A 27,179-nucleotide genomic window follows, 5' to 3' on the forward strand; every position below is an offset into this window, starting at 1 on the left:
ATTTTCGCTATGTCGGTTTTTTTGTTTTACGCACTTGGTTTATCTGAATTTTGACAAATTAAGTAAACAATTATAGTTAATAAATTCGATTAAATTTATGAATCGAATGAAATTCAAAATTTATTATATCTTTAATTAACTTGGGTAGCCATCTGTGGGTGTGAAGTGTTTTTTAACGGAAGATGGTAGCATAACAATTTTTCATTTTTTGTCATTTTTACATACAAATTTCAATTCCTATCTTCCGCCATCTTTTTTGACAAATACCCTTAGCCAGTTGGGTAGCTACCCACCTTAATTAATTATTATAGTATTATTTGAGATCTTTTATTACAGATCTTACTAAAAAAATATTTAGAAATCCAAGGAGCATTCAAAAAAAAAACCCAACCTATAAAATGAAAAAACACAAATTTTGTCACAATTATTGATTAATCGATCAAAGAAAGATTTATTATTAAATATACTAAAATGAAAAAAGAATTATTTGTATTGATATTTAATAATATTGTTTTAAGTCAAAAGATATTCAATGATGTTGTCTCTATTGTTAATATGAATGGATCACTTAAACATTTCAAGTGGAACAAAGTATTGAAGCGACCAGGAGTGATGGCTGCCAACGGTTATTTCGATCAACTGAAAACATTTTTGGAGACGGACGGTATGCATCAATACACATTCAAGAGAAGAGTGAGTATTTCGGTTTTGGTTGACGCAGTCAGAAGTGGTAGTTTGGAAATCATAGACTATCTACTCGATCAATATAGAATGACTGAAAGAATCGAGTTGGCATCTTGGCGTGAAGGTTTCTCTTTGTACTGTTTGGATACTATGATGTCGGTTGCTGCATCTCATCAAAGGATCGATGTTGTTCAATTTCTTATTGACCGATTTCCAAACTATCGGTATTGTTATCGAAAAATTTTTGCGTCTCTAGTGTCAAGCAATCGACCTGACCTTGAAATGGTGGAATTCATTGCCAATAAAAAGGATGATTGTGAAGTCTATAAAAGAGAATGTTGCCAGGACATGTTAGTTCATAACAATGTGTTAAATAGGGCTGCACACCGTGGTAATTTGGAGGTGATCCGGTGGTTGTTAGCTAATAGATCTGAGGATTTGGATCAATCAACCATGCTCTCTTATGCAGTAATGGGAAAGCAAATCGATGTCATTCGTTACTTGGTTGCCGAACATGGTGAACCAAAAGACAAGAATAATGAAGAGTATATTAATGATGCACTCTATTCTGAAGATGCATTTGATATGTTCAAATTATTGTACGATTTGGGTTGTGCTTGTAGCGAAGATATCATGGATCGTGCTGCTGCTTCTGGTAGTATGAAAGTTCTCAAATGGCTACATGAGAATACCACTTTCAAGTGTACTACTAATGCAATAGACAATGCAGCGTATAAAAATCGATTGGATATTGTGAAATGGTTGCATGAAAATAGAAGTGAAGGTTGTACTGTTGAAGCTATGAATAAAGCTGTTGATAAAGGCAACCTGGAATTGGTTCAATGGCTGCATGACAATAGGACAGAAGGATGTAGTGATGAAGCATGGAGATCGGCTATTCAGAATGGTGATTTGTCGATGGTCAAATGGCTTCATGAAAATAGGACAGAGAGATATTCAGCTGCTAATATTATGGATGAAATAGCTCTTGCTGGACAATCGGAGATTTTAGAATGGTTCGAACAGAATACCAGTGAGCGATGTTCAAACACAGTGTTGGAACAAGTTGGAGATATTGGGGTCATAAAATATCTACATGAGAGGAATGAAGGTGAAGCTAATAGATTTGGATTCTCTACTGATACAATGGATAATACTTGGTCTCTTGTTACTATAAAATGGTTACATGAAAATCGATCAGAAGGTTGTACTGAAAAAGCATACATGCATGCAATTGATCGTGATAATGTTAAAGTATTACAATGGCTATTGGACAATCGAACGGAATACACTAAGCAATCGATGGAAAATGACATTGATAGAATCGTGGAACGAACTTTTAAACAAGATTCAAGTTGCACATTGAAATGGATGTTAAATAATTTGTCCTTTCCAATTGGCACACTATTGAAATATAAAGAAAAGTATAGTCATTCAGTTGAACCAACTATAGTATCGATAGAATATCTTTCAAAGTTGGAGCAGAAAAAAATAATAAATACTAATAAATAAATTGTTGTTTCAAAAATAAATATAACACTGTAGTGTTATGAATAATTATTTTCAAAACAAATAAGTAATGTTAAATAGTTTATTTATTTACTATTATGTGTATATTAATAATTTTTTTTTTTTTAAGATCTGAAAAACTTGGTTCCAAATAGAAGGAATAGATTGAATTGATGGTCATTGAATAGATTGATGACATTATGCACATCGATGTACCATTGACTGAAACTAAAGATATAAGTAAAACCAAATTTCAGAATAAAAAGTTATATTTCCAAAATTTTACGGCCACCACCCTGTACGAGTTCCTGGTCCTGCCATTTGGAATGTCGGAAGCACCTGCTGTCTTTAACCGTTTCGTTAAGGAAATATAAATCTTAATCTAAGCGATCTTGTAGCTATTGATTGATGTTTGGTCAAATTCGCCTGTTGTTTCTCTAGTTCGGTACACTCTCTTAAGGACCACGTATACTAATTAGGTGTTTCGATAACTTTGTTGATTCACTAAACTAAAAAACTTACATTTAAATTTTACCACCACTTACACAAATTAGTTCATATTCTTAAATATCTGATTCGAATATCATTTCAACTTGAAGAAATCATACAATCTATCATTGATCTTTGATTATTAATAATCAATCTCTTAGAGAGATGGGTTGTTGGTGTCTGACTGATCGATATAAACTTAAAATAAGTTTCCAAAAAAAAAAAAATCAATAAAAAAAAAGGTTAAAAATTTTAAAAAAACTAACATGTGTGTGGTTGGTTGATTAAAAAAAAAAACTGGTGGTTTATTATTTATTTTTATTATCATGATTAAAAACAAAACAATAACAAATATTAATTAATTAATAAAATAATATAATATCAAGATAGTGAAGAAACACCACCCAACTAATTTTCTAGATTCAAATGAATATCAATAGTAATAGTAGTAGTATCAGTAATGAAAATATTGGAAATGGAAATGAATCAATTCTAACATCTGAAAATCTGTCAAACGACGACAATGATGTTGTTGATGATTTATCAACAATCTTAAATAACAACAACGATAATAATAGTATTGATAATATTGATAATATTGATAATAATAGTATTGATAATTTTATTAATAATATGAATGATAATGATAATTCTCTGAATATTAATAATAATAATAACAATAATAATAACGATTCAATATTACCATTATTAGTAAAACAACAACCACAAACAGAAACAACAACACCATTGTTATCAGAAAATACTACAACATCAGCAACAACAACAGCAGTAACTACAACAACAACATCTAATGATACTTCACATCTTAGAAAGAAAGATGGTGGGGTTAACTTGGCAGACTACCAAGAACAATCTGCTATCAATAATATAAGAGAGATTGCATCACGTCTCTCTACAGATTTTGCAAATGAAGAATTAACACAGCCTGCCAATCTATCTCTATTTATCGGTCAACTTTTAAATCTATATGAACAATATTTAGGTAGAAACGTATGTATATAATTATATAATTAAAATATTAAAAATATAGCAACAATTCTAATCGAATATATATATTTATTAATTTATAAAAATTTGAAATATAATAACAACAATAACAACACACAGGCATTGAACAGACCAAAATATACAAAGTTACCATTAAAGTTATTTAAAGATTACACTTCTACTGGAAGTTTATATCATTTGTTACACATTGTAATTACATTTAAAAATACACACGGTTGGAAACTATCGGATATCCAATCTTCAACAACAAATTCAAAGAATATTGAATTAATTGCGTATATTGAATCAGAGTTATTAGTATGTATAAAAATATAATATATAATTAGAGACTAAACAATTAATTGTATTTTGTTTTAATGATGTTTCTAGAAATTAGGTATATTGAAACCACCAAAAGTATATTTGGTAGAGAATTTAAAGGATAGAATATCGTTGAAAGATATGGTGTTACGACATGGTGGTTCAGTGGTGGAGAGTGAGGACGATGCAACGCATATCATCGATTGCGACGGTCAGACTGCAGTGCCGAATGAATCGGAGGATGAGTATCTTCGTACCATCGAGCATAATAGTAACAATATGAACTTGGTGCACTTTTGGTACTATCCTGATTCATACGATACTTGGGTGCCGTCGTCAGAGGTGGAGGGTGAAGATCCCGATCCAGAGGAACCTAGAGCAACTTGGCGTATCAATTCTCGTTGGATAACCGATTCCGATCTATTCAACGAATGGATGAATGAAATAGATTATGAAAGAGAGGATGATGATGATGAGGATATCGGTGATGATGATGATACAACAACTACAGCAACAAGTACATCATCGACAACAACAACAACAACTACATCAACAACAAATGAAAACATAACAGCAACAACTAGTACTAGTAATACTTCAACAACAAATAACAACAACTCTACAAAGACAACTATTTTAACTGATGAAGACAATGACGATATAATGGATGAAGATGAAGATGATTTGGAGTTGAACAAGAGTGAGACACCAAGTAGATTGCCGCTGACAAGATTGTCAAAATCAAATTCTCCATTGAAAGCATCTCCAAAGCTACAGGAATCAACTATTTCAGATGATCATCTCAATGAATCCAACAAGCGTACAATGAACACAGATAAACAACAGAATCAACAAAATTCATCATCGTCACCAGCTTTCAAGAAGCAAAAGAGAGACATTGTAGAGTCGGACGAATCGCCTTCACCTTTGATTACAACATCGGAGTTGAAATCACCTTCATCATTGTCCAGCGGCAGCGTTAATAGATCTTTCACAGTACCAACACCACCACCTTCAAAGCCATTGCCAAATGTTACTTCTCCTGTGGTATCAGCTCCTTACATTACAGTGAGCACACCCATCAAAGCATCGATGTCACCCTCTTCGCAAATGGTCTACAATCCATCGACTCCACAGCCAGTTTCGGCGTCTGTGATGAAGGCTCCGCTGTCGTTCCAGATGACACCGTCTTCGAATCGACCATCGTCGCGTTCCTCCAACACCAGGAACTCTGCCTCCAAAGAAATAGCTCAGCCAACCGTAATTCCTCTGGTTGTCACCAACATCTCACACCTGCCAAACGAGGAGTATGATGAACTTTTTAATATCTCTACATCGCCGGTCGCAACTCCACCAGGCGACCACAACGGTGTAGAGTCGTCACAACAACCAAAGTTGGAAGTGTTATGCAAGTGGTTCAATCAAGAGGAAATACACGATATCGAAGTCAATCAAATGAGTTCGTTCTTCAATGATTCCGAGCCCGGTAGAACGATGACTGTCTACAAGAAATACAGAGATTACATGATCAACGAATATCGCACCAATCCCTACCGATATCTTTCAATGACCATGGTAGTTAGAGGATTGCAAGTTGACGCAGCTGCGCTGATGAGAGTTCACAGTTTCCTCGAACACTGGAATCTCATCAATTACTTTACCAACCCAGAAGGCAATGTTTGTGTACCACTTCCAAACCCCACACTATCCGATCAGATGCAACCTATCATTCAACATTATCAAGATATAGCAGTAAAAGAAAAAGAAAGTGAGCTACAACAGATCAAAGATAAACAAGAGAAGAAAGCATCAAGAAGAGCAGCTGCTAAAAAGAAGAACAATGAAGATATTATGGAGTTGGATGAACAACAACAAGAAGAAGAGAAAGAGAAGGAGAAGGATCAAGAGAAAGAAGAACAAGAACAAGAACAGTTAGATAATAATGAAAACAATGGAATGGAGATTGAAGAAGAGGATAAAGAAGAGGATAGAGAAGAGGATAAAGAAAGCGTCATTCATACAGCTGAACAGATTGTCAAAGAAGTAGTTGATGAAGTTTTATATCAAGTAGAAAAAGAAATTGAATCAAAGACAGATAAAGAAGAAGAAGAAGAAAAAGAAAAGATTGAAAAAGAAGAGGTAGAGGAAAAGTCAAATGAATCAGTAGACAACAGTACAATCACCACCAACAATAAGATTGATAATGAAAGTCTCAAGAATGATGATGATGAAATCATGAAGGAGATAGAGAGTAATATAGATGTAAATAATCAAATTGAAAAGGAAAATAGAGAAGGAAAAGAGCAAGATTTAGTAGAGGAAGGCGCCGTTGTTAGTAAGTCAGAGGAGTTTCTCTATAGTAATACAAATACAGCAATAGAAGAACCACAACAAGAGCAACAGCAACAACAACAACAATCACTCAGTGTATTAGAGCCAATCAATGAAACCGAGAGTAAAGATACAGCTACAACAGATGCATCAGTTCTGGACAACATTGGTTTACAAGAGAATCAAGATTCAACAACTGCTGAAAAACAAGATAGTAGCGATAAGATAGAGACATCATTTGAGAGCGAGAAACCTGTAGTCGGCAGTAGCAATACTTCAATCGAAGTCGATATGAATGAAACAGAGATTAAGAAGCAAGAGATTCAGAGTGATATCAACGATGTACCACCACCACCACCAACTGACATAGTTGTAGATTCAAATCCAGATACCTTAAATATTCCAAATGTTAATCCCATCGATTCAATGCCAGTCGAAACCTCCATGCCAGACACATCAGTTGACAATCAACATCCCAATGAACCTTCTCAAGAACAACAACAGCAGCAACAACAAGGACAACAACGACAATCTAACACCATCGAAACCACTGAAATTGAATCAACCGCAATCAATACAATTCAAGAAGAGGAAAAGAAGATTACTGAGGAGATTAATAGTAGTACAAATAATAAGATTGTTGAAGACATTATAGCTCCTGTGGAAGTTAAACAACAAGATAGTGATGATAATAATAATGTAGATAATAGTGTTGAGAATAATAGTATTACTTTAGATCCAACTTCAACTTCAACTGAAAACATAGCAGACAACAGTAACGTATCTGAGAGTAATAAACCAACTGATCAAACAGAGAACGTAACATCATTATACATTCCTGAAGTCGATAATAGTGTATCAACAATAACAGTCAACAAGAATTCCGACGATATAGAAGATGAAAAAATGGAAATAGAACCAATGGACTTTGACAATTCATTCAACTCCAAGCCATCAGAAGATACCATTGAAGTTGCGCCACCACAAACATCAACAGACTCTTCAAATCAGAAACAAGATCACCAAGTAATGGAGATTGAAGAAGCATCCGCTAGTAGTAGCAGTAGTAATAGTTCTCAGATGAATATTCAAACTCTTGTGTCCAGTACACCAACCAACATTGTTGAATACGTTCAAGCTCAAGCTAAATCTCAAGCTCAAGAATCATCAATCCCATCACAGGACGTAGTTCAAGTTGTTAATGACGATGAAAAGGAAGATGGCGAACTTGGATCAAGTGATCCAATTGAACCACCACAAACAAAGGTCAATTCACCATCACCACCACCACCACCAGTAGAGCAACAACAACAACTTGCACAGGATGAGAAAGAAGATGGTGAAGTCGATGACGAAGAAGAGACAAGAAGAGAGAAGGAAAAGAGAGTTTCATTTGGTCGACATGTCGAAGAGGATGACAATGCTGAAGAGATGGTCCGTGAAAATGAATACGATGACGACAAGAGTAAAGATACTATGATGAGCGATTCAAAAGAGATTGACGCGAAGCAAGTTGATCATGAGATGAAGGAAGTCAACAACAACGACAACAACAATCAAATGGAGAATGGCACAGATGAATCAACTGAAATCATCATTCATCATGGTGATCATGATGAACAAATCAATGAAGAGACGAATGAAGAATCTTCTACAGCAGCAGCTAAAGACGATAAAGAAAAAGATAAAGAAAAAGAACAAGCAGCAGTAGAACAACCTGAAGTTATAATCAAACAAACATTCAATGTGTTCCCCAAGAAGAAGAATGTATTTGGACAACCACAGCCATTGGTCATTCATAGATGCTCTCACTGCCACAAACAATGTAGTGAGCTCCGATACTTCCTTGTCAACAAACCAGTGTTTAACGAGGGATCGCAACTGCCAAATGAAACCACCCAAATGGAGCTCTGTGTAAATTGCTATAACAATGGTGATTATCCAGTGTATTGCCAATCGTCAGACTTTACTCGTTACGAGCAGAATGTTGCTCTCGATCTTCCTGAGGAGTGGAGTGACCAAGAGATACTGAAGCTACTCGAAGGCATTGAGAGATTCGGTGATAACTGGACTGACATTGCCGAGTTTGTTACCACCAAGACACGTGAACAATGTCTACTCTACTTCCTGAGACTGCCAATCGAAGATGCCTATCTTGAAGACTGTGACAATCATCTTGTAAACAAAACCAACAACAACAACAACCTTGACAAGTCATCATCCGACGACGACGATGATGAAGACAATGAAAAAAATGTTCATGAACAACAAGATCAAGACCTCATGGAAGTTGGTGAACGTGATCAACAAGACGAAATGGATGCAGAGATTGCAGAGTTTGAAATGATTAGCAAACCTTTGGTATCGAATGGATCTATCAACACCTTCTCAGAGTCACAGAACCCATTGATGTCATTACTTGCTCTGCTATCGAGCACTATGAGTCCGAGCTTGGCATCTGCCGCCGCCAAAGCTGCCTTTGATTTCATTGGTGAGGAAAAGAACAATCCTAGAGATAGTTTGTTGGCATCAACCACTGAAGAAGTCATACTGACGCCACTCAACCATGAAGTATCAAAGAAAAACATTCAAGAAGCATCGAATGCAGCACTTTTAGCAGCATCAGAAAAAGCAAAGGTAAGTTTACTTTTTACAATTGTTAAATTATTGCAAACAATTAAAATTACTAACTTATTATTATTATTATTATGTTTATCTTATAGATATTATCAAAGATTGAAGAGAGACAAATTAAATCACTTATGTTGAAGATGATAAATGTACAAACTAAAAAACTGGAAATGAAATTGAAATACTACACAGAGCTTGAGGATAGCATCGAGAAAGAGAGAGTATCATTGGAAAAAGCTAAACACAATCTTTTCGATAACATAGATAGACACTTGCAATCATTCTCGACAACACCCAATCCTAGTACAAGCACATCGGCCACACCAGCACCAACCACTCCTACAACAACCTCTGTCAATTCCACACAAAATCCAACAACTACAACAACAACTACAACTTCAACTTCACCAAATGTAAATGTACCAATAACTACAACAATGGTGTAATAACATTAATAATAATCAAACCAATAGAAAAACCAAATAAATTCATATCACTTGTAAAAACTATATTCACGATGACTCTGATGCTTTGATTTTTGCTTTTTCTTAACTAAAATGTTTTATATCATGCATTATCCACCAAAACCAAATTCTTTGATATGTTTTAGTTATTAAATCAATAAACTATTTAATTACTTTTTGTCTTAAAAATTACTAATTTAAATTTTATTTTACAAAGAATTATTACTATTAAAATTATTCTTCTCCAACTTTGAAAGATATTCTACTAATACTATATATGGTTCAATCGCATGACTATACTTTTCTTTATATTTCAATAGTGTGCCAATTGGAATCGTCAAATTATATAACATCCATTTCAATGTGCAATTTGATTCCGCCACAAAAGCTTGTACCAAGAGTTTATCAATGTCATTTTCCATCGATTGTTTAGTGTATTCCGTTCGATTGTCCAATAGCCATTGTAATACTCGAGAATTATTATTTTTTATAGCATTGAAAAATGCTTTTTCTGTACAACCTTCTGTTCGATTTTCATGTAACCATTTTATAGCATCAAGAGAACAAGTATTATCCATTGTATCAGTAGAGAATCCAAATCTATTAGTTTCACCTTCATTCCTCTCATGTAGATATTTTATGACTTGAAGATTATCAACTCTTTCCAACACTGTGTTTGAACATCGCTCACTGGTATTCTGTTCGAACCATTCTAAAATCTCCACATGTCCTGCAAGAGCTATTTCATCCATAATGTTATCAGCTGAATATCTCTCTGTCCTATTTTCATGAAGCCATTTGACCATCGACAAATCACCATTCTGAATAGCCGATCTCCATGCTTTATCACTACATCCTTCTGTCCTATTGTCATGCAGCCATTGAACCAAATTCCAGGTTGCCTTTATTAACAGCTTTATTCATAGCTTCAACAGTACAACCTTCACTTCTATTTTCATGCAACCATTTCACAATGTCCAATCGATTTTTATGCACTGCAAGGTCTATTGTATTAGTAGTACACTTGAAAGTGGTATTCTCATGTAGCCATTTGAGAACTTTCATACTACCAGAAGCAGCAGCACGATCCATGATATCTTCGCTACAAGCACAACCCAAATCGTACAATAATTTGAACATATCAAATGCATCTTCAGAATAGAGTGCAAAACAAATATATTGTGTATTGTCCTTGTCTTTTGGTTCACCGTGTTCGGCAACCAAGTAACGAATGACATCGATTTGTTTTCCCGTTGTTGCAGAAGAAAACATTGTCGAATTCTCCAGATCCTCATATCTATTTACTAACAACCACCGGATCACCTCCAAATTACCATTATATGCTGCCTTATTAAACAGATTATCATGGTGAACATGTCTTTGATACGTTTGACATTCATCTGGTATATTGGCAAAGAACTGAATCTTTTCAAGGTCAGGTCGATAGCTTGATATTAACGCCGCCATAGCTTTCACAAAACAAAATCGATAGGTTGGGAATTTGTCAATTAGAAACTGAACGACATTCATTCTTCCATGATAGGAAGCAATCGACATTAGAGTCTCCATGTAGTGCAGCGAGGAATTGTTATGCGTCATTGACAACTCTACTCTCTCTTTCATTCTGTGTCGGTCCAGTAGATAATCCAATATTTCCAAACTACAACTTCGAATCGCACCACCAAGATTGAAAGACTTACAGTACTCTCAAAAGTGTATTGATGGAAATTGTTTTTTTTTCTTTGACCATCATTAAGTAAGTGTATTTCACTTTATTATTTTTTTTTATTTCAATGATCACAATTTTACTTTACAAACAAATATGATTTATAAATACTAAGCTTGAAAGAATAACAAACATAAAAAAACAAATTACTAAAAAATATAATGTTATATCATACCATTGATTTATTGAATAAATAAAAACAATGTATAGAAATAATTTGATTTATGTTTGTTTTAATTTAGAAACCAAAATCTCCACAACCACGACCGAATCCACCACAACCTCCACAACAACTACCACCACCAAAGACATTAACATCACCAAAAATAACATTGGTAGTTCTTCTTCTTCTACCCCAACCGAAACATTGCTCTTGGTTGGAGGAATCAATAGATGCACTACCAGCGGATCCAGCAATGTCTGAAGAGGAACTGTTTTCCAAACCAGAGAATGAGTTACCCAACAATGAAATTGATTCTAGAACAAATAAAATAAATAAATAAAATTATAATTCTTTTGATTAATACATATTATTAATAATTATTTATAAATATTTAAAAATAACATACTGATAAGAGTCATTTTATTTACTAAGATAACTTGTTATTTCTATTGAATATAGAATGATTTGATACTTACAGTCTACATTGTTGATCAGTATTTATACTTAAAGAAATATATTAAAATTAAAAATAATAAAATAAAATAAAAAAATAGAAATATGACATTGTATTTAGATTGATTACAACTTTAAATGATGATTATTTTTGAACTATATTAATAAAATAAAATCTTTCATCCATTCCATTTAAACTTGTGTTAAACAGATAAATCAGTGAAAGTTCGCCAAAACTTAAAAAGGTTTTGAATTCAAACTATCGACAATGGCGCGAAAATTATTATCCGTTATAAAAAAAAAATTTGGTCAATAAAAAATAAGTTTAAGTTAAATTGATAGTTTGTTTGATATTAATATAATTAAAAATAATAAATAGTTATATTTAAGTAGATAATTATTTTATTTGTAGTATATTAACATTGATATCAATTATATTATATTGTTATGTTATATATGTATTAATTAATTAGTAAGAAGAAGAATGAGTGAATCATCACATAATAATAATAATAGAAACACACCACATTCAAATAGGAAGTTGGCACCAAAGATATCTAGAGCGATGTTGGATCGTGCTAGAAACATAAAGAGTACATTCTCTGTTACTGAGACAAAAGAGAAAGTAGTAGCTACTAATGAGAATGATAATGATAGTGACAATGACAATGGTGATCACTCATCATCATCATCAACATCAAAATCAACATTACCAACACCTAAACCAACAAATAAAACCACCGATGATAATGATGATTTAAAGGAATTGGAGAGAAAGTTGAGTCAGACATTATCAGTTTCAAAACCAAGAAAGTCAATAAAGATATTTGAAGAGGAGGAGGAAGAAGAAGAGAAAGAGAAAGTGGTAGTGAAGCAATCGAATCTTACAAATCAATTGGAGGAAGAGGCAAAGCAAATGAGAATGAAACGACAACAACAACAAGAAGTAGAAGAGGAAGAGAAAGATGTAATAGTAGTACCAAGTAATAATAGAAATAAAAGAATCATTATCGATGATGAAGATGATCTTGAGAAGATAGAGAATCATCATACAAATAATAATAAAAATGAAAAGCAGTCAACTAAGCAACAAATATCAGTTATAGAGATTACTGATGAAGAGGAAGAGGAAGAAGAAGAAGAGGAAGAGGAAGAGGAAGAACCAATTGTAAATAAAAGAAGACCAGCTTCCAATAGATCTATTAAGATAGAATCAGAGGAGGAGGAGGAGGAGGAAGAGGATGAAGAAGAGGAGGAAGAGGAAGAGGAAGAAGATGATGAAGAGGAGGTTATAGTAAGAAAGAAAGTAATAGTTAGAGGTAATAAGAAACTAACAGAAGAAGAGTTAGAGGTAGAAGCAGATAACTTGGATGAAACTGATGGTGAAGAGGAAGAACAAGAAGATGACAAACCAAATTCAGATGATGAAAAGTTTGTTGTTAATGACGACGATGAAGAAGAGGAAGAGGATGAAGAAGAGGATGAAGAAGAAGAAGAGGAAGCTATTGAGGAGGAAGAAGATGATGATGAATATATAGATTCAGAGTCAGAGGAATCCGATGATGAATATGTACCACCAAAGAGAACAAGAGACAATAAACCAATCAAACCATCAAATAGTAACAACAACAACAGTATTATGAACAGTAAGAAGTTTAGTAGAGTTGTAAAGAAGAGAGATTATGAGATTGATGAAGATGAAATAGATCATGAAAAAGATGAAGAAGAAGTAGAGAAAGAGAAAGAGAAGAAGAAGAAGAACAATAATAAGGATAGTAAAGAAGAGAAAACAACATCAACAACAACAACAACAGGAGAACCAGATAAATATGAAGATCAGATGAATGGTTTCTTTAAGAATCTTAGAACGGGCGACTATCATGACACCACCAAATACTTGGATGAGAAGACCAACAAGGAGCACGAGTACGTATTGAACGCTGACACCTATGAAGCGTTGTTTTGGTATCAACGAGAGGGTATCGATTGGATGTGGAAGCTGTTTGTCAAGGGTGCCGGTGGAATCTTGGGTGACGACATGGGACTTGGCAAGACGATGCAAGTCATCTCATTCCTCAAGCAGATGCATAAGTCGCGCTTCATCACACACTCACTCGTAGTGATGCCAGTCTCGCTGATCGAGCACTGGGTCAAAGAGTTTGAGAAACGACAGCCGACAGTGCGTGTCTTGGTCTACCACGGTAACAATCAGCGAGAACGTCAACAGAATCTCGAGACGATAAAGAAGCTGGGTGGTGTCCTCATAACCACGTACGGTATGATCGTATCGAATTGTGAACCGCTGAAAGAGTACAAGCGCAAACCATTCACCTGGGACTATATTGTGTTGGACGAAGGTCATAAGATTAAGGAGACCAAGACAAAGATCGCCAAGACCATGCGTGAGTTGACTGCACACTACAAGATCATAATGACCGGAACTGCCATACAGAACAATCTACGTGAGCTGTGGGCACTCTTTGACTGGGTGTGTGACGGTTCACTCCTTGGCTCGGTCCGTTCGTTCGCCTCTAAATTCGAGAAGCCAATTCTCAAGGCACACATTGCCGACACCTCACAATCACAGAAAACACTTGGTTCTGCAGTTGCCGAGTCACTTCGTCAAATCATTGCTCCCTATTTCCTACGTCGTGAGAAGAAAGATGTATTTCCAACAAACAACAACAACAACAATAGCAATAGTAACAACAAAGATAATAACAACAACAATATTGACAACAAAGAAAACATTGAGAATCTATCAAATGTTACAAATGAAACGACAACTAAACAAACAACATCGACAACAACAACAACAACAGTTAGTTCGTTGAAAACAAAGAGAATGTCAGTCAAAGGTATAAAGACTAGAAAGAATGATTTCGTTTGTTGGATAAAGTTGGCGGAACCACAGATAGAGATTTACAAGACATTTTTGAATTCCGAGGAGGTGAAGGATGCACTGAATAAGACATCGAGTCCACTGGCTGCACTCACTGTATTAAAGAAGATATCGGATCATCCTTTGTTGTTGCACGAGGAGATGTCATCCTGTGCCAGTCCAGAGATGAAACAGATCATGCACAAGTTTGGTGATAACTCAACGATTAAATCACTCGTTAGAAACTCTGGAAAGATGCAATTCCTCTACTACCTACTGCCAAATCTCAAGCAAGAAGGTCATAGACTTTTAATTTTCAGTCAATCCGTAAAGATGTTAAATGCAATTGAACAACTATTAAATTATTTGGTAAGCTATCATCTATTATTACAAATGAATCGATAACCAAACTAAACTAACTCTAAACTCTACTATTAATACAAATAGAAACTTAGCTTTTTAAGAATAGATGGATCAATTTCATCAAGTAAAGAAAGACAAAAGAGAATCGATGAGTTCAATGGTGATAGAGAGATCTTTTGTTTCCTCTTGACAATTCAAGTTGGTGCTCTTGGACTTAATATGACATCTGCTGATAGAGTGGTCATTTGTAAGTTTATTTAACTAGTTTATAAACAAAAAGATCATTATTATCTAATCTAATTGTAAATTCTAACCTTTCTTTAATTCTGTTTTTTAGTTGATCCATCTTGGAACACAGTTGACAATCAAGCTGTAGATCGTGTCTATCGTATTGGTCAAACAAAAGATGTTGTAGTTTATAGATTAATGTGTTGTGGTACAATGTGAGTATTTTAATAATAATTTATTATATTACTATATTTTTAATTTATTAACAATGTTTGTTTGTCGTGTAATTAATTATAGTGAAGAAAAGATCTATCGTAAACAAGTATTCAAAGGTGCTTTGATGAAGACTATGCTTAATCAGGGTAAAGGTCAGCATAGATACTTCTCGAGCAGTGAGTTGAGAGAGTTGTTCAGATTGGATGACACCAATGTATCGTCGACTCAGATGTATCTGGAGGGTCTGCACTCTAGTAAGAGAAAGACAAGCGAAGAACTCGACCAACACATTCAGTTCTTGGGTAAGCTTGGCATGTTGGCCGGTCTCAGTGACCACGATCTACTCTTCACCGAAGAGGTCTCTGTCGATCACAACGAAAACGATGTTAAAATGGTCGAACAACAAGTTAGCTCTACTATTACACCAAGTAAGCAACCAAGAAAGAAGAAGATTACAATCGTTACAAAAGATACTGTAAGTATCATCATTATTATGATCATTTTTATTATTATAATGTAATACTAATAATATAATTGGATATAAATATATAGCCAAATAAATCAAAGGTTATGAAACAGAACTTTATTTATGTTGACGATGATTATAATGATGATGAAGTCGACTTGACAGTGGAGACATACAACCCTAGAAACATAAACACCACTGGTTCTTCTATTGTTAGAAAACCAAGTACATCTATTCCTCTTGTCATCAATCTTGATAATGAAATTACTTCTAAACCTAAGCCACAGCAACAACAATCAAGACCAGCTTCAACAACTCAAACAATAGTACATAACAACGTACACCCACAACAACAACAACCTCCAAAACAATTGATTCCAGCATCGGTTGTTAATCAAATGCAATCACAGCAATTACAAAAGCAGATTCAGCATATCAATACAACAACAAGTAGTATTACACATGCTAATGCAAATGCAAATACAAATACAAATGATAATAACAAACTATTAGATGATTATAATAGATTAATTTTGGAGGCAAAGTAAGTATTTTATTAACAACTTTTTGGTAATAACATTACAACCAACTAACAAATATTTTAGCAAATATTCTAAAACAGATAAAGTTAGATCTATTAATCTTCTCCTAGATGCTTTACAAGTTAAATATAGTGTGGAATTGGAAAATTTGATTAGACAAGAATATGAATATATGGATATCAATTAAATAAAAGTCAACCAAAGAAGACTAGAGTTAATTAAATAAATAGAGTGTTTAACAATAAAATGTTAGAGATTTAGAATTATTTAATTATTTAACAATTATGTTTTTTTATTATTTTGTTTTATTTTGTTGAGTAAAGATTAAGGTAGATTAGTATCAATAATGTTTACCCAAAAGTTTGCACATTTCATATGGAATTGATTGTGATTGTGTTGAGTAATGTTGTCAAATGCAGAGTCCAGTGAGTTACCACAGATATAACAATTGCTGGTCGATGACTTTGAAGTGGAGAGGTTCGATCTCTGTTGTTGGGGTGATGGTGGTGTGAAGAATTGGAATTTGATTTCATTAAAGTAGGGAACGATCTGTTTCCAGAGCACATTGATCTTATTGTTCAGGTCGTCCAGTATGCTACTACTGCAGTCTTGTTCTACCAGCGACTTGTGAATGTTATAGGCGATCGAGAAGATCGATGACAGCGACTGCAGATAATCTCTATACTTTTGCGATGGCAGTATCTGTGTTCGAACTTTGGCATCCTGTAGCTTTATCATTGCCAGCACATCTACCGATTGACTCAGTTCCTCGTGACAGTTGTAAAGAGCAGTTCCACTAATCTCAATATTTATTTTCTTTAATGGTGTCTTTTTCACTTCTGTACCATTCAATATTGATCTTTAAATGATAAATAAATGAGTCAATAGATCATTAATATGAATGTTTGTAATATTTGTTTTTAGTAATAAACTTACTGAACAAGTGTTTTTGACTTTTGTTGAAGTTCATAAGCAACCATGAGATCAGTGTTGGCCATTGATGACAGTGGTTGATGGTCAAACTGTGAGAAAAAGGTATCGATTGTTTCATTTGGAATGTTCTTTACTCTTAATGATTGCTTCATTTGAACAATAGTCGAATGATTGGCTGGTGGTGCATCAGTCCATTGAACAATCTTGTTTTGAACTTGTTGATCTAATTCTTTTTTACTACTATCATATTCCTATAGTTTTAAAAAATAAATAAAAATGATAAAAGTTAAATTAACCTAATGAATATGAATAGATATATTAATCTTTGATTGATAATTACTTTGATTTGTTTTTGACAATCTATAGCCTCTTCTAATCTCTCTTGAGATATCAATTGTGAGAGAATGTCTAGCAATAAACTTTGATTGGGTGTTGGTATTGAGACGCTATTGTTGTTTTGGGTGATTGGTGTATGAGCTTTGGTGGAAGATGAGGCTGATGGTGTCGGTGTTAAGATGTCATCGGTTAATATTACTTTGGCATCACTCTTTACTTGTGATTTAGATGTTGATGAAGCAGGTGAAATTACATCGAAATCTCCGAAATCGAAATCAGTTGATAATGTAGATGGTTTTTGTGTTGTAGTAGTAGTAGCTATTATTGTAGATGATGAAGAAGTAGATGGTGTTAGAACAGAGGTAGTGTTGGATGGTTTCAAAAAGTCATCGAAATCAAATGCTGATGATGATGTTGTTGTTGTTTTGGTTAGTGGTATTGAATTGATTGGTGTGATTGTATTATTATTTGGTGTAAGTGTTGTGGTTGATGATGATGTTGTTGTTGGTATTAGTGTTGAGTTGGTAGATGTAGATGCTGATGGAGTAAGTAAAGTTGTTGGAGTAAGTGTATTTGCAACAACATCCAACTCAGGATTATCACTGGATTTGAAATCAGAGAATCCTTCAAATTCATCGAATTCCTCATTGGATGGTGTAGAAGCAACAGGTTGCAATGTTATTGTTGTCGTCGTTGTTGCTGTTGTTGTTGGTTGTAACAATGTTGATTTGTCTTTTGATAGTGAAGAGGAGTTAGATGATGAAGGAATCAATGTATCTAAAGCGTTGTTGGTTTGTGTGGCAGTTGATGTAACAGGCACTGTAATGGTTGTAAAGAATGTATCGTCATCAAATAGATTAGTTGTTGGTGCAGCTGGTGGTGGTGGTTGAACTACTTTCTTTGGAACGTTTGGTGATGATGATAATGAGGAAGAACTCTCTGTTGGAAGACGAATGGGAGGTGGTGTAGAAGAAGCGGATTTGGGAAGTGGAACGATGATCGGTGACATTCCACTCGGTGATTTAATTTGTGGCAATGGAATGGTTGGTGTAGTTGATTTTACTGGTGGTATAGATGGTGGAATAATAGTTGTAGCTGTTGTTGCTGTTGGAATCGATGGTGAAATGGGTGGAATTGGATTAGGAACTAGCTCTTTAAGATTCGGTTGAGTCATAGGTGGTGAAAGAGTATCTGCAAACATATCTGGCATCACAGAGTTGTATGATTTATTCTCTTGGAACACATCGGCAGTTGCTTTCTTAAATTGGTTACTTAGATTCAATACATTCTCTTTAATATCCTGTTGTTGAGTAGGAGTAACTACAGCTGGTGTTGGTTGTTCAAAACTAGCGACATCATTAACTGAATCTTCGAAATCACCAAATTCGTCTGCAACTGTTGTTGTTACTTTTGCTGTTGTTGTTGTCGTTGAAGTTGTTGTTGTTGTTGTTGATAATAAATTGGCAGTTAAATTAGTTGGTGCTACTACAGAGGTTGTGACTGTGGTTGTTGCATCTGGAACAGAGAAAAAGTCAACCTCTTTCTCGACGTTATCAAATATCTTTTTGTAGTTGTCAGAATTCGACCAGAATCCACCACCACCACTTGTTGTATTAGATACAGATGATGATGTTGTTGTTGCTGTTATTGATGATGGATCTTTCTTTATACCAGCTAATCTAAGTGATTCCTGCATCAACTTTTGTAAATCAATCTTTCCATCGTCTTCAACAGCTGCAGGTGGTGTTGATGTTTGTTGTTGAGTTACAGATCCTCCTGCTGATAATGATGTCGTTGTTGTTGTTGTTTGTTGTGGTAATTGTGGCATTCCTGGCATCGATGGCATTACAATTGGTTTAGTGACTGACGATGATTTTGATTGTGATTGTGATTGTTCTAATGAAGTCTTTCCAACACTGCCATTATTCATATTAAAACTATTATTATTGTTATTACTACTACTTATTGCAGCACTTTCAAACTCTGAAGATTCAAAACTTCCAAATTCTCCAAACTCGTTGGCTGCTGCACTTGTCATATTACCAAACGATTGTTGCTGTAACATCGAGTTAAATGTACTATTACCAACATTATTTAGTTGCTGTTGTGGTTGCTGATGTTGACCATGTGGATAACCGAAATGTTGCTGATGTTGTTGTTGATGTTGATGATGTAATTGTTGTTGTTGGTTAAATTGTCCAAAATGTGGTTGTTGAGGTTGTTGTTGTTGTTGTTGTAGCATAGAGTTAAATGATGATTGATTAGCTGTCGTTGGTGATTGATTACCCATTATTCCACCATGTTGTTGTTGTTGTTGTGGGAACATTGGAGATGATACTCCACCAAATCCATGTGGTTGTGATTGTAAATGTTGCTGTTGTTGTTGTTGTTGCTTTGATAATGAACCACCACCACCACTACTAGTACCACCTGCAATTTGATTCCTATCGACAGAATTCATTGGACTCTTTGCAAGTATTTCATTGGCCAAGATACTGTTGCTGTCTGGCGATGGCTGTGCTGGCGATGTATCAGCATCGACCATCTCTCTAAGAATATCGTAATTTGGCATTCCTGCTCTTGGTGGTGCACCTGTTCTCTGTGCATTTGCTGGTAGTGGTTGCAGTAATCCCTATTATCATAATTATAATAATATTATTATTATTATTAACAAAAGAGTAAGTATACATACAATACTTTATGAAATTAATGAAAATAATCTAAACACTTACATCTTGTGATTGAATGTTATTATTATTATTATTATTGTTATTTGAAGCACCAGCAGCCAACTCTGGGAAGAATTGTAAGAGTTGTTCTTGTTTACTCTTTTGTTGTTGCTGTTGTTGTTGTTGCTGCTGTTGTTGCTGTACTTGTGGTAAGAAGTTATCAAACATACTTGGTTGTTGTTGCTGCTGTTGATAATACATCATATTCTGACCATACATCATAGCATTAGGATTCTGTTGATACATCATCTGCTGTTGATATTGTTGTCTCTGCATCATTTGATTATATATTTCATTGTTTTGTGGTTGTTGTTGCTGTTGTTGGAAAAACTGATTATTTTGTGGATTTTGTTGTTGTTGCTGATAGTATTGTTGTTGTTGCTGTTGATTATAGAACTGTTGTTGTTGTTGCTGTTGCTGCTGTTGGTTATAAAATTGTTGTTGTTGTTGTTGTGGATTATATTGTTGTGGCTGTTGTTGATTATGTTGTTGATTATATTGATTATACATTTTTTTGTTATTTGTTATTGTTTGTTTAGTTTTAAACAAATAAAAAACAACTATATTAACTAACTAACTAACTAACTAAATAACTAAATACTTGATAAATCTTTTATCTGAAATGAAAGAAAATAAAATTAAAAAAAAAAAAAAAAAAAGTGTAATAGATAGATTATCGATTGATTAAATAATTAATTAATTTATTAATTGATTGATTGATTGATTGATTATTATAATAACACAAACTAAATATAAAACATCGTTTGTTCAAAAAGCAATAATGCGTACTTATAACAGGTTGAAAAAAATGAACAACCCTTACCCTTATAATTAACTTTCATTGGATTTTTTTAATTTTTTTAATTTTTTTTTTTTTTTTCCCCAAATGAACTTGGTTGGTGAAATGGTTAAAACACAATTCATACATAGATATATTACCAATCTAGATTGGTTTTCTTTATCTATAGAAATTTAAAGGGAATATTTTTGCTTTGATCTTTTTAGATTAAAACTTTAAAGAAAAAAAATTATTTTTTTTATTCAACAACAAAATTGATTGTCATAAAGTACAATAGTTAATTGTTTGTTGTGAAGGAATAACTAACTTCTATTCTGAAGTAATTCATTTAAAATGCATTATTTATATAATAATATTTTAACATAGTGTGTATATAGACTCTTTTAATTAATATTCCTTCAGGTCATGTTTGTTTTTTTTTACAAGTAAAAAAATAAAAAATATTTAAGTCATAAAACAGACAAAGAATATTTTTGTGTTCAATTGATGATATCATTACTTTGACTCTAATCTATTTAATCGTAATAACAATAATTAAAAAAAAATAAAAATAAAATAAAAACCAAACAAGTTATATAACTTTTTTCAAAAAATAATCGGATTTTCGGCAAATCTCTTTAAGTTAAGGAGTCGACCAAAAAAGACATAAAATGCAAAACCTAAGTTTGACTAAAAAAAGATCATTGTGATGATTTACTGTGTTAAATAAAAAAGAGAGTTTTATAAATTCTTTGAGTTGGTACCAAACCTTTTTTTTATTTATTGTTTGTTACAAAAATAAACATATTTATTTTTCTTATACAAATATTCAAAACAAATTAGTATAATAATATAATATATTAGTATGGGTTCATTAATTAGTACTGCTTATGATCGTTCACTTTCATTAACACTCAAGGGTGGAAACAGACCAAGTGTATGTAGTGTTTTACTCAATGATTATGCATAGTCATTATCTTTACTTTGTTATGTTCAATCAGTATTATCAAACAATCAAACAAACAACACAAACATTCAATCCATCAATCCATCAATCCATCCAATCTCAATTAGATAATAATCTAAATGAATATCTTCTCAAATAGAATTGAATAGAATCTTGACAAAAAATAACAAACGAAAACTATCTATCAATCATTCATTCATGACTTTAGATATTTTTTGACACTGCACACTACATAATGCAAGATAATATGTTGTTGTTTTCTTCTGTAATGTCAATTGAATTGTTGTTGAAGATCATTACATCACCACACATCCACACTCACCACTAGAACTTAAGTAAAATTATAAAAAGAGATGTTTTTTTTTTTTGTTTTTTTGTTTTTCAGTACATCCGAAGAGCGGGGCATTTTTACAAAAACAAGGCATTGCCTTTCGGGATATTTCGAGAAAAACATAAAAATGGATAATTTTATAAAATGTTTTATTTTTTTATTCTTTTGTTTTTTTTATTGTACCGATCGGTTCATCTTCCGAATCTACTTATGCAATCAAAACAATGCTTTTGCAAACATAAAAGTTTAAATAATTTTATTTTTACTTTTGTTTTTTCATTACACTCAACATACCAAGTTAAGTTATAATTAGATGGATTGTTAATATATCATCTAAATTAATTAATTAATTAACTTGGCAAAATAAATCAAATATCAATATCAATTATTATAATTATCAAACAAAAGAATCGAAATAAATAGAGAATAATAATATTTATTTCTTTTCAAATATTTATTTTCTAATTTATTAAAAAATATTCAATTTAATCTTTATTTAATTTAAGATATGGAAAAACTAAATCCAATATTAATATCTAAATATTTTGTAAATTTACAATCTGGAAAGAATCTTTATATCACTGGATTTTTGGTATCGTTTTTGCTCGGAGTTCGTTTGTTGAGAAATGTGTTCTCAAAGCAAATGAATTTGAAAGGTAAATTGGCAATTGTCACCGGTGCATCGAGTGGAATCGGACTTTCGATTGCAACTGAGTTGGCTAGCAAAGGTGCTACCGTCTGCTTGGTTGCTCGTTCCAAAGACAAATTGAGTGTCATCGTCGAGGATTTGAAATCCAAGGGATTCGAAGCTTTCTACATCTGCGCTGACCTCAGCAAGCCAGCTGATGTCACTCAATGTCACCAAGCAGTAATGCAAACCATTGGAAATCGTCCAGTCGATATCCTTGTCAATTGCGCCGGTGCAGGTCACTGGAAATTCATTGAAGAAACATCAATGGAAGAATGTAATGAAATGATGGCATTACCATGTAAGTTAATCAAATCAATCAATATATTTAAATTAGAAAGAAAAAGAAACTAATTATCTATACCTATTTTCAAAATGTGGAATGAATTCGAAAAATGAAGATTTCGCAGCATTTTATATGACAAGATTATTTATTCCAAGAATGTTAAGTTTGAATAGTGGATATATTATTAATGTAAATTCACCTGCATCATCGAATCCATGGCCAGGTTGTATTGGTTATGCATGTTCACGTTATGCTATGCGTGGTTTCACTGATGCTTTGAGAATGGATTTGAGAGGAACCAACGTTCAAGTGATGGAAGTGATTGCCGGTGAGACCAATTCCAACTACTTTGAAGCGAACGGAATCGATGAATCGCACTTCCCATATCTAGCTCAATGGCTACCAAAGATTTCACCTTCGGACGTTGCCAAGTCAACAGTTAGCGGAATCATCAACAACAAGAGTCGTGTAGTGACTCCATCGTCACTCGGTTTCGTCATTAGAATGGGTCAACTATTCCCTAATTTCACCACCTTGTTTGTCGCTCGCTCACCAAGAGGTGATCAGAGAATTCAAAACATCTTGAAATCCGCTGAGAATTCAAAAACCAAACAAGAATAACTCCAAGCGACTAGAGTTATTGCAACAACATTCCCCTTATTTATTTGCCTAAAAATATAAAAAAGAAATAAAGTCATATTTGTATTTTAATAAATTTCCAACTATTATTATCAAGCCATGGCTTAATCTTTATTTGATAATAATATAAACACCAATTTTAATGGTGATACTGACAGTATCAAAGTTGCCTCTCAATGTAAATCAAAAGTTTGTATAGCCTGTAACTGGTTATTTTTTTGTTATATAACTTTTTTTATTATTGCAAAGATATAATTATATAATATATATTAATATTACATTGTTTTATATATTGATTTTATCCATCGCATATCTATCTATTTAATCAAAATCAAATCCAATCTATATTTAATAATATTAGACCTGATTGATTTTTAAGGTTGTTGTTGCTGTTGCTGTTGCGCTCCTGGCTTGACTCTTACCCAACCTAATTGGGCTGATGATCTTCTATTTCCTGAACTTGGTGTTACATTTGTCAGAATAGTTGTATTGGTAGTTGGAGTTGTTGTTGTTGTTGTTTGTGTTGGTGTTGAACTTTCCAAACTTGGACTATTATTATTACTATTGCTATTGCTGGCTCCGCCTGAAAGTGAAAGTGTAGATATATCAGCTGTTGTTGTTTCATTAGTTGAAGTGGTAGTTGGTGTTGAAGTTGTTGATGTTGGTCGTTTTTTCTCAAATACTGGTTCATCTTGTTGCGGTTGTGAAACTGGTTCAATCTCATCATCTGATTTAATATTGTTATTGATATCGTCGTCTTCATCAACCATCAGCTCTTCAATGTCACCGTCTTCCTCCATGATGGCGTCGGCAGAACTAACTGGCAAACCAAGGAATTCACGTTCGGGTGGCGGGAAATTCTGGATGAGATTCTCAACGAATGCCTTCTCGTGATTGACGTTGCTCAACATCACCGATGGATCGTTCGATGGACATCGGAGAATGGTCGGTGCGAATATCATTGCCATGTTGCTGCTGCCCATCTTTGAGTGGGCAACGAATTCGTAGCGACAGAAGATCTGGACGAAATTTATCAGGTAGCTGAGCACCTTGAAATTGATGGCTGGAATTCGCTTGACCAACTCCATGGAGCCCGCTGGATTCTCTATGCAATTCTGGTAGAGTGACAGTGGGATGATTGGTTCGGGGATATCACGCAGCCACTGCTTGAAGAGCGCTGCCGGTGTACGCACGTCGTCGATAGCCGACAAATCAAAGTTGGCACGATCGATTTGCAAACGATACTCTTTGATGGAACTGACAATTCCTGGAACTCTGAAAATACCTTCTTGGACGTGTCCTTTCAGCTTGCAAATGACTTCCGCCAGCACTACGAGGACACGTGGAACTTCGAGAGTTGGATGAGTGTCCCGCTGTTTTATCATCAGTTCCTCGAGTGATACACCGTACGATGCTGTTGGTAACAATGGTTCTTTGACCGATGGCTTATATAGATTGGTGACAGAGGTGTTTGGTGACATTGGATCCTCCTTTTTGGTCGATGATTTCGAGAAGAATTGATCTCTCAGTGTTTTCGTATTCCAACCAGATTTCTTTTGAAGTTTTCCTTCGACGTATGGTTCATATTGGAATGCTGTACCAACAACTTTCTTCATCATATTCTTCTTTATAAAGTCTTGGACATCATTTTGATTATCGACTTGATCAATCAATCGCTTCACACCCTCGTAGGATTGTGAGTAGACAGGTGGTAAATCATTGATAATCTTTGTCCAATTTACCCAATATGTTCTTGTTAAATGTATATGTGTAACCATGAAATGCTCGAAATCCTAAAGCAAGTAATTAATTGAAATTAGTAAACTTTACTAATTTTTGTTTTGTTGTTTTTTTTTCCAGTTCTGGAAATTAATATTTCATAATAATATTTACATTTAAAATCTTTGGCATTAATTCTGTGTTGTAAAGATTCTGGAAATCGTTGGTTGCTTTGATTTGCTCTTTGTATTCATCATCGTTCTGTGCTTGTTCCAACTCGAGACGTTCTTTCTTCTTTTCGAGCTTGGCAATGTCACTGGCGGTGTCTGGCTGCTCACGCAGGTCTTTCAGCTCCAGTCGAGTCAACTCCAACTCCTTTGACACCTTTTCGTATTTGGTTTGCGATTTCTTGAGTGCTTCAATCATGCCTTTCATGTCGACTCGCAGACGTGTACCGTCGTTGACGATCTTCTTTCGTTTCGACTCCATATCCTTGATCATCGCTTGGAATGGCTGACAAACTTTGTTCAAGATGCTACCATTGAATGTTTGATGTTGTTCCGACTCGAAATACGTTGAATTCACAATCTTTTTCCAACCATTATTAGTGGTGGATACTTCCAACGAATCGTTCTGACCGATGAGCTTCGACGCCAGTTTCTCCAACTTCTTGGCGTGTTGATCTTCGAGTTCCGCTCTCTTTTTGAAAAACATCAAAATATTCTTTGATTGTTGTAAATCATTCTCTGTTCTCTTACATAACAAATCGAATCCTTCCTATAAAAATAGAAATATAAAATCACCTTATTAATATAACTTCTCCAATATTGTATGTATCTAATTAGTTTAAACATACCCATAGATTTTCTGAAAACTTTAATTTTCCGGATGAAGTATTCATTTTATATTTTCAGAGTACTTCACTAAATTTATACAAAAAGTGAAAGAAAAAAAAACAATATATATATAGAAAAGAAAAGAAAATTAACAACAAACAATGTGCTCTATAATAATACAACAAACAAAAAAGACTATATTAAAAAACCTAAACAATAATGTGCTACTACTAATATTCGGTATTGGTATGGTTTTGTTAACTAAAAAATAAAAGGTTGATATGATAATGATGATGTTTCTATTTTTGAAAATGTATGTTTATATATAAATTAATAATAATGAATATTAATAAAGTAAAGTGGCTGGTTTTGAAGGAAGAAGTTATCGGGTCACTAATACTGATATTAATTAGTTTTCTTTTTTTTTTTTTTTTTTATTAATGAAAAATAAAATTTTTATGA

At 33.7% G+C, this 27,179-nt stretch overlaps 10 protein-coding genes across 10 annotated transcripts; 5 read left to right on the forward strand and 5 right to left on the reverse strand.

Annotated features, from left to right (window-relative positions):
- Positions 1–471: 471 nt before the first annotated feature.
- Positions 472–2,567, forward strand: PPL_11980 (uncharacterized protein; the record flags this gene model as incomplete). The annotated part of the gene is made up of 2 exons (XM_020582726.1): positions 472–1,938; positions 2,382–2,567. The coding sequence occupies 2 exons, from the start codon at positions 472–474 to the stop codon at positions 2,565–2,567; spliced, it is 1,653 nt and encodes a 550-aa protein (XP_020427080.1).
- A 541-nt stretch (positions 2,568–3,108) lies between these two features.
- Positions 3,109–9,419, forward strand: mybX (myb domain-containing protein; the record flags this gene model as incomplete). The annotated part of the gene is made up of 4 exons (XM_020582727.1): positions 3,109–3,697; positions 3,734–4,008; positions 4,081–8,979; positions 9,066–9,419. 4 exons carry the CDS (start codon positions 3,109–3,111, stop codon positions 9,417–9,419), a joined length of 6,117 nt encoding a protein of 2,038 aa, XP_020427081.1.
- A 227-nt stretch (positions 9,420–9,646) lies between these two features.
- On the reverse strand, positions 9,647–10,243 carry PPL_11982 (uncharacterized protein; the record flags this gene model as incomplete). Its single annotated transcript, XM_020582728.1, has 1 exon — positions 9,647–10,243. The coding sequence occupies one exon, from the start codon at positions 10,241–10,243 to the stop codon at positions 9,647–9,649; it is 597 nt and encodes a 198-aa protein (XP_020427082.1).
- Positions 10,244–10,307: 64 nt separating this feature from the next.
- PPL_11983 (uncharacterized protein) lies at positions 10,308–11,060 on the reverse strand (the record flags this gene model as incomplete). Its single annotated transcript, XM_020582729.1, has 1 exon — positions 10,308–11,060. The coding sequence occupies one exon, from the start codon at positions 11,058–11,060 to the stop codon at positions 10,308–10,310; it is 753 nt and encodes a 250-aa protein (XP_020427083.1).
- A 341-nt stretch (positions 11,061–11,401) lies between these two features.
- PPL_11984 (uncharacterized protein) lies at positions 11,402–11,745 on the reverse strand (the record flags this gene model as incomplete). Its single annotated transcript, XM_020582730.1, has 2 exons — positions 11,402–11,640; positions 11,733–11,745. 2 exons carry the CDS (start codon positions 11,743–11,745, stop codon positions 11,402–11,404), a joined length of 252 nt encoding a protein of 83 aa, XP_020427084.1.
- A 518-nt stretch (positions 11,746–12,263) lies between these two features.
- Positions 12,264–16,662, forward strand: PPL_11985 (DEAD/DEAH box helicase; the record flags this gene model as incomplete). The annotated part of the gene is made up of 6 exons (XM_020582731.1): positions 12,264–15,029; positions 15,108–15,270; positions 15,361–15,466; positions 15,549–15,942; positions 16,020–16,477; positions 16,539–16,662. The coding sequence occupies 6 exons, from the start codon at positions 12,264–12,266 to the stop codon at positions 16,660–16,662; spliced, it is 4,011 nt and encodes a 1,336-aa protein (XP_020427085.1).
- A 216-nt stretch (positions 16,663–16,878) lies between these two features.
- Positions 16,879–17,275, forward strand: PPL_11986 (uncharacterized protein; the record flags this gene model as incomplete). The annotated part of the gene is made up of 2 exons (XM_020582732.1): positions 16,879–16,900; positions 17,058–17,275. 2 exons carry the CDS (start codon positions 16,879–16,881, stop codon positions 17,273–17,275), a joined length of 240 nt encoding a protein of 79 aa, XP_020427086.1.
- A 132-nt stretch (positions 17,276–17,407) lies between these two features.
- Positions 17,408–20,983, reverse strand: PPL_11987 (uncharacterized protein; the record flags this gene model as incomplete). The annotated part of the gene is made up of 3 exons (XM_020582733.1): positions 17,408–17,659; positions 17,749–20,376; positions 20,477–20,983. The coding sequence occupies 3 exons, from the start codon at positions 20,981–20,983 to the stop codon at positions 17,408–17,410; spliced, it is 3,387 nt and encodes a 1,128-aa protein (XP_020427087.1).
- A 1,133-nt stretch (positions 20,984–22,116) lies between these two features.
- Positions 22,117–24,144, forward strand: PPL_11988 (SDR family NAD(P)-dependent oxidoreductase; the record flags this gene model as incomplete). Its single annotated transcript, XM_020582734.1, has 3 exons — positions 22,117–22,186; positions 23,056–23,538; positions 23,639–24,144. The coding sequence occupies 3 exons, from the start codon at positions 22,117–22,119 to the stop codon at positions 24,142–24,144; spliced, it is 1,059 nt and encodes a 352-aa protein (XP_020427088.1).
- A 392-nt stretch (positions 24,145–24,536) lies between these two features.
- mgp2 (RhoGAP domain-containing protein) lies at positions 24,537–26,782 on the reverse strand (the record flags this gene model as incomplete). The annotated part of the gene is made up of 3 exons (XM_020582735.1): positions 24,537–25,955; positions 26,056–26,658; positions 26,738–26,782. 3 exons carry the CDS (start codon positions 26,780–26,782, stop codon positions 24,537–24,539), a joined length of 2,067 nt encoding a protein of 688 aa, XP_020427089.1.
- Positions 26,783–27,179: the final 397 nt, after the last annotated feature.

The sequence above is a fragment of the Heterostelium album genome (genome assembly GCF_000004825.1).
Source record: "Heterostelium album PN500 unplaced genomic scaffold PPL_contig26, whole genome shotgun sequence".
NCBI classification, from domain to species: Eukaryota; Evosea; class Eumycetozoa; order Acytosteliales; family Acytosteliaceae; genus Heterostelium; species Heterostelium album.